Source organism: Danio rerio, chromosome 8 (genome assembly GCF_049306965.1).
Source record: "Danio rerio strain Tuebingen ecotype United States chromosome 8, GRCz12tu, whole genome shotgun sequence".
NCBI classification, from domain to species: domain Eukaryota; kingdom Metazoa; phylum Chordata; class Actinopteri; order Cypriniformes; family Danionidae; genus Danio; species Danio rerio.
The window spans coordinates 58,602,266-58,610,050 of record NC_133183.1 but is presented as its reverse complement, the minus strand read 5'-3'; the positions used below and the strand labels follow the sequence as shown (position 1 = coordinate 58,610,050).

The 7,785-nt window shown below is 31.3% G+C and overlaps 1 protein-coding gene across 2 annotated transcripts in view; it reads left to right on the top strand.

Annotated features, from left to right (window-relative positions):
* The first annotated feature begins 2,159 nt into the window (after window positions 1-2,159).
* The window catches only part of wrap73 (WD repeat containing, antisense to TP73), a 32,543-nt gene continuing 26,917 nt past the window's right edge, over window positions 2,160-7,785 (top strand). Inside the window, exons 1-3 of one of the 2 annotated variants that reach the window (XM_073909157.1) lie at window positions 2,160-2,521; window positions 5,750-5,819; window positions 6,333-6,485. In XM_073909157.1, the coding sequence (XP_073765258.1) occupies window positions 5,751-5,819; window positions 6,333-6,485 (222 nt within the window). In that variant the 5' untranslated portion in view covers window positions 2,160-2,521; window position 5,750. Of the gene's footprint in view, window positions 2,522-3,007; window positions 3,184-5,749; window positions 5,820-6,332; window positions 6,486-7,785 lie in introns of those variants that run through there. The other variant, NM_001328537.1, reaches the window with a different exon arrangement.

Below are 7,785 nucleotides of genomic sequence, written 5' to 3'. Positions count from 1 at the left end.
ATTTTAAAAAATTATCAAAACAAAACATTTTTGAACACTAAATAATCTTTATTTTTTATGTATGCTATTTAAATAATTCAGATTCTCATTCAACATGCTTTCTTGTTTGTTTGTTTTTACAATAAAATCTATATCAAGCGCAGAAGCGCAACAGGATTATGTTTGTTTGATTTTTTTTTTTTTTTGTGAACCAACAATGCTGTGTGTGTAAACCAGTATTTAAAACAGTGAAAACAAGGTCAACCATTTAGAGCGGGCGGTCAAAGGGATAATAATAATAATAATAATAATAATAATAATAATAATAATAATAAAGAAAAAGGATAAAGTCATTTCTCTTATAAGTGCCTTCATGCGGAGCACACATTTGCTGTTGCGCAGCGCGCGTCGCGTCTGTTCCCTCGGTAACAACGCATGAAAAGATGGCCTTCATTGAAAAATGCAACAAAATAAAAAGCTTTACTAAATTAAAACTCATTAAGCACAAGAAAACACCATATTATAATCACAAATAAATAATAATATTATCATATTGTAGGCTACAAAGCACATTTTGCTCCAACATATGGTTCTAGCCTCCTAATTTTGGATAGAAACTTTACAAAATAAAAAGTTGCTAAATAAAAAAGGGTTACTGATAACAAAATTTAATAACTGAACCTCATAAATGTCAAGTCCGAAGTGTAGTTTCACGAGCGAGGAAATATGTCGTGTTTACTAATTTTGACCTGTATTCCCGTGGTAGATGCCACCTCGAGAGAAGTTAAGGCTCTGCCAGCAATTATACACACTCAACAGGGATTCAAGCGGAGAATTGAATTATCACTTGACAAAGGCTTTGTGTTTTAAAACGAATGAAGCAGTTTCTTACCGACGTTCACGTCGAAATGCCCCCAAAAAAGATCAGGCATGGCAGAAACACTGAGAGGAAATTCACCTGTTAATGCGTCACGGACAATAAAAGCGCTAAATCCTTCCTCTGTACAGTTCAGGTTCAGACCAAAATATAACTTTGGCATATGTCCAAATAAAAAAGACAATACATATTATTATTACAGAATTATAGAATATTATTTATTACTAAAAACTCCATCGAGAGACCAAAACTCCATTGAGCGCAGTGTTAAACTAACGCAGCAGCCTTGACAACGAATTACACAAAAGCCGCCCGTCACACACCTCTGCCTTCATTTGACATTATACAAATAATAAATAGTCATGCTAAATTATATTAAATAAATAATTAAATTATATATACATTAAATAGTATTAAATGCAGTACATATAATTATACAGACCATTAAATTTGTATGTATAGCCTAATATATATTTTATTTTCACGGATTTCATTCATCTTTATTTTTTACTTTAAAAGCTAATTAAAAGGGTTAATTTAAAAGGTTTAACATATTAATAGAAGCCTATAATTGTTTTTGCAGATGAATTCTACGTATGTAACATTTATTTAATGTAAGTGAAAAAGAGCTTAATATTTTTAAAATAGTCTATAAAATAATAATGTAGCCTAACATATCATAATATATCATAATATAATAATCTATAATAATATAATATAATATATTATAATATGTAAATGTATAGTATAATATAATATAACATCATATAATATAATATAATAATCTACAATATAATAATTTATAATATAATATAATGATCTACAATATAATAATATAATATAATATAATATAATATAATATAATATAATATAATATAATAAAGAGAAAAAAATACACGCGGTAGACTGGCGTTTAATGAATAATAGTGTCAAGTACTGGGGAAAAAACCTAGCGCCTTCCTCAGAACTTCGTGTGTCTTATCGAGCATAAGGTTTAGTCTACTGTACATGTTGACAGACAATTATCATAGTGAACTCTGACCGCTGCATCAATTTTGTAGGACACTCATCGATTTTTTTAACTGTTAAGTTAGTCAAAAATGAACAGATTAAATCGCAACAGTGCACTTAATGTTTTGTAAATTATATATGCAATGTTAAAAATTAATTTGTTAAATAAAAACGAACCCTAATTTTGTTACTTATTAAATCGTGTACACATTTATTAACCTTTATAAATGTACATATTTAGAATTTTTTACCTAAGTGTTGATGTTTACGGTGTGTATTAATAATAAACTGTCATACTGAATGATGAAAACACGACCACTTAAAGTGGGTGGGTTTAAATGCTAAACGTTTACCTCAGCACTGTCGATAATAAATAAATCAAATTAACTCTCTTCTTTTAAAAAAAAAAGCAGAGTTTAAACAAACTATTTATTTTATATTTACTTACCAAAGAAGTGATATTCCTGGCTTGGACCAAACTATGGTGATGTTTTCTGGATCCCAAAATCCTTGACCTGCTGCTGACCCGCGGAAACTACAGCCCTGTCATGAACTGCGGATTAAGCCGTTGAACATCATAACCACGCTGAATTACTATTTTTGTTTTAGGTTATATAGGTTATGAGAGAGCGGGAGATGAGGCTGATTATGCAGGTATAGGGTAAATAGGCTCACGGAGTGAGTGCTCTTGGCTGTGGAGGGTTGGGTTGGGGGAATTGGTGGGGGACGGGAGGAGGCGTTTTTTAGCCGCCGTTTGGGCGCACACGAGCGGGAAACACTAATCCCATATCAAGAGGTCGTGAAAATGCGATTAAAGCTTGACTTTGACATTCTCACCCATCAGGTATTCATGCGTAAGGCGTGACGGACTGTTTTATAGACTAGAAATATGTTAAAAGTCTCCAACAATAGCGTTTATAATCGATTATTTAAATAACCTTGCTCGTTTTACAACATAAAGACGTTTTGGGGTTTAATTAGACGTGTTATAAAATAATTTTACATTTTAAAATGTTATACTTTGATTTCTAAGTCATTTTTTGTTACATTTTAAGGCATACTAGAATTAGACGGTGAAACTTCATCTCCCATAATTCCCCTGTGACACTGACAAATAAGCACAGCGCTGATTGGCCATGTGCAAAACACAAACGGGCGTTTCGTGAAACGTAACTTCCGAAACAATAATCCGGGATTCGGTTGAGACCTCAAAAAAGCTTCGTTGGTTCTGATGAGTGCGGCTTTGTTTTGTCCTGCGAAGGGCTTAAAAACGGGCCGGTTAACTCGTCGGATTAACACATAATTCATTTAAAAAGGTAAGATGTTAACACACCATCTATGTAACGTTAACTTTAGTAAATGTTATGCACATTGCAGAGTACGGAGCGCTTACCTTTTCCTAAAAGCTGAAGAAATAAATTAAAATGTTGTCGTTTTTAAAGACTAAATCATATTACAAAGTAGTCATAATATTACCTGAATGAGACTTAACTTTACGAATTTGGAAACTTGCTTTTGAGAGCATGTCTATGTCATATTTTACCACAAAATTATAACTTTTAAGTAACGTTAGCTAGCTTATGTATAATATAAAAATCGTAATAACATATAATAATAGTGACGTTATTATAAAACTGATGAATAATAAAGCTGATTTATTGGCTCTATGCTGTTTTATCGCGTTTATAATAAACATTCAAGAGAATATTCAAACACAAAGAGAATGTCAATAGATTACTATAATACAATAATGTAGCACATCTTAGTCATTTGCAAGTAATTAAATAAGATTACCTTTTTACAATCTTATATATATATATATATATATATATATATATATATATATATATATATATATATATATATATATATTCATACACATACATGTCATATTTTGAAAAAGCAAGAAATGTAGGCAAGTAAATATACTAAAACAAAAAAAAAAACAATAATTTTCTGTTTCACGACTTGAACTGTTACATGAACTATACAAATTCTGCTGTAGTTTTAACAATTGTTTTTAAATAACTGCAGTAAGATAATCACACTAATTTTGAGATGATTCGTTTATCCTTACTTGTAAGTTTGGATAAAAGCTTCTGCAAAATGTCAATGTAAATAAGTTGAGTCATTAATAATTGTGACTAGGCATGGGCCATTATAAGATTCTGATGGTATGATAACCTTGGGAAAAAATTTCACAGTATCATAATATTGTGACAACTGCTCTGAAATGTTGTTTTTAAATGTCTGGGTAAAAAAAAATCCCCCATTGAACACAATCTATTTTATTTTAAGCAACATTTAAAATATTTTGAAACAGTAGGTTTTAGGGATGCTCCGATCAGGATTTTCGCAGCCGATACTGAGTGAGTACCAATTCCTTGAAATTGTGATTGGCCGATACAACGTACTGTTCTGATGCTTCAAGCTTTATATAACTTTGCCATTGCATTAGCACATTTTCCCTCTAAGTATGAGATCTCGCCTTACCCAAGAAAGTAAATTAAGGATGTTGCATAGATGTAATGGTCGAAAGCAGCTTTACAAAAAAGAATACATAAAACGGATAGAAAAAAGAATGGTAAGATCATCTGCTGTAGTGCTGCTGATCAATAACCCGGACTTGCACGTGCATCTTCCTCTGCTTGTAAACAAGTAACAAACACTTGTGATCGATTCACAAGATTGGCCAGATCAGTGAGTACATGACGTGATTATTGGCCGATACCGATCTCTGGCCGATCGATCAGAGCAATCACATAAAATGTTATCATATTTGTCTTTTCACTTACTAATCTAAGATTCTCTGTTGGTTGACATAAGACATTCTTATCCTACCCATATTCCAATATACACAGATGGATCAAAAAAGGACAGTCATGTTTCTGCAGCAATAGTAATGGGTCAATCACACTACGGCATTCGCATTCCTGATCAAAGCTCAATCTTTACAGCTGAAGCAAAGGATCTCTTTTTAGCTCTAGAACACATTGAAAATGCTAAAGGACACAATTTTATAATCTTTTCTGATTCTAAATCTTGTCTACAGACATTGAATTCTTTTAAACTGGAGCATCCCATTATCATTGACATTTTTATCAAAGTGAACGAATTACAGCTAAAGTTTTATAATATAGTCTTCCGCTGGATCCCAGGACATACCGGACTTCTTGGGAATGAACAAGCCGACAAAGCTGCCAAAACAGCCCTAGCAGGAAAGCTGAAGAACTGTAAAATCCCACCTTCAGATCTAAAGCCACTTATAAAAGGCTACATTCTTAACAAATGGCAAACAGAATGGAATCAGTGCCCAAAAAACAAACTTTTTGAAATTCAGCCTGAAATAGGAAAAAAAATCGAATTTATTTTTTAAGTCAAGACACGATTAGATTGTTTTGTAGAAGATGCCGCATTGGGCACACGAGACTCACGCATGAACATTTACTCAAAGGAGAAGAACCCCCAAAATGTCTTTATTGCAACAAAAACCAAACTGTTAAACATATTCTTGTGGAATGCCCCATTTTTAATGTCATCAGACAACAGTATTTATCTGGAGAGACTTTAAAGGAAATATTTTTAAATTTGAATCCATCTAAAATTGTAAAATTTTTATCAAAAGGACACTTTAAAAAAACTGTTTTAGATTTTTACCTTATATATGATCATTATTGCTATTTATGTATTTTACCCTGGACATTATTTATTGCTGTTAATGACTTTTAATTGTTAGAATATTTTTATAATTATGGAAAATTAATGTTTATAAAACGTGATAAACTTGATCTATTTTCTTTTGCCATGACTTAGCCATAGAAGCTGAAATGGCAATAAAATTAAAACTCTCTCTCTCTCTCTCTTCTCTGTTGGTTTCATTAGCATGAATTTCTCCGAGGTCTTCAAGCAGTCTAATCAACTTTGCAAAGTTTCTCCAGATGGGAAATATCTGGTAAGGATGTTCTCACAGCTATTAACATCATCATCATACAGTTGAAGTCAAAATTATGAGCCCTGCTGTGATTTGTTTTTCTTTTTTTAAATATTTTGCAAATGATGTTTACCAAAGGAAGGAATTTTTCACAGTATCCCCAATAATATTTTATCTTCTGGAGAAAGACTTTTTAATTTTTTTATTTTGGCTCGAGTAAAAGCAAATTTTAATGTTTCCTAGTTTAATCATATCCGAACTTCCCTAAATAAACCTAGTTAAGCCAATAAATGTTACTTTAAGCTGAATTCTAGTATCTTGAAAAAGATCTAGTCAAATATTATGTACTGTCATCATGGCAAAGATAAAAGAAATCAGTTATTAGAAATGACTTATTAAAAAAAAAAAATCTTCTTTCTGTTGAACAGAAATTGGGGGAAAATATACAGGGGGCTAATAAGTGAAAAAAAGTGATCAAAATGCATACTACTTTCAATTTATCATATTAATTATCACAATTAATTTGGGTTTTAGGCCACCTGTGTTCAGTATCGCCTGGTGGTTCGGGACATCGGCACCCTTCAGATCGTGCACCTGTACACATGCCTGGACCAGGTGATGCACATGGAGTGGTCTTCAGACTCTCTCTTTATCCTTTGTGCCATGTACAAAAGAGGACTTGTGCAGGTACGACAAACTCCTGATTGCCTTCATAGATGCACCTTTTACTTTATTTTTTACTTTATTCTTTTCCCATGTGGTCCTAAAACGTAATTTAATGAGGAGAAATAAAATTTGCTAACTACTATTTGCAAACTACGGCTTTACATCTTAATGCATCTTCGTCATTAAAAAGGCATTTATTTTACCAAATCCCAAATAGAAAGTTTTGGGATCTCTGATGTCGTCTACACTTGGGTTTGCTTGATACCACAATTTTGCATTTGAAATACCAGTCTTTATACCTCAACTAGACAGCCTCAAAACAACTAAACTGAAACTTTTTTTTTTCTTAAGAGCACTGTAAATAATTATAAAAAATAAACCCAAGCATAAATGCATAGGCTCTGTGATATAAATAGTATGTGTCAGTTCCCTATACAGTGAACTAGCTTGTATGTCACATATAGAACAACAGGCACAAAACATAACAACACATTATACTGTTGTATTTATTTATTTTTAAACTTTATTTTCTTTTTTTTCTGCACTCCATTTTTTAAATGGTTGAAATAAATGCTAGTATTAAAAAGCCTGTCTAATTATTTTTTTGAATTCAAGTCATTACTTCATACGCAATTACTGTACATGTTATTATTATATATGCTATTATTATGTAAATTGCATTTGTAACTATTTATAACCTTTGCAAATGCATAATTAGGGAAGAGTGTTTTATTCTTTTATATTCCATCCTGTTACAAAGCATGAAAGAAAAATGGCATGAGTCTTTTAAATGTTTATTATGTCTTTTATTAATTGTATTTTTTTATTATTGTTGTTATTATTATTATTATTATCATTGTTATTATTATTATTATTATTATTATCATTCCTTTTTGCTATTACTGCTTACTACTTTACCTTGTAAAAGTAATTGGCCAATTATTGTATCATGAATTAAAAAAATAATGAATTATTTATTAAGTAATAAAGTATTTAAGTTACTTTTACTTTTTCTCCCTCACAATCATTTTTCAACAAGAAATATTGTCACGTTTTATTATTGCAAAATCTTGTGGCATAAAATCTAATTACACCCCTACATCTTAGTGGATGGTTTGGTTTTTAAAGGCATCCCAGATCACGTTGGAGGATTATATGTTTGTTCAGAGTAGGCATGGGCCGGTATAAGATTCTGACGATATGATAACTTTGAATAAAAATATCACAATTTCACGGTATGATGGTATTGTGGTCACTGCTCTAAATCAATTTCTTTTTAAATGTCTGTGTAAAAAAAAACAAAAAAACTTTTTTTTCCCCT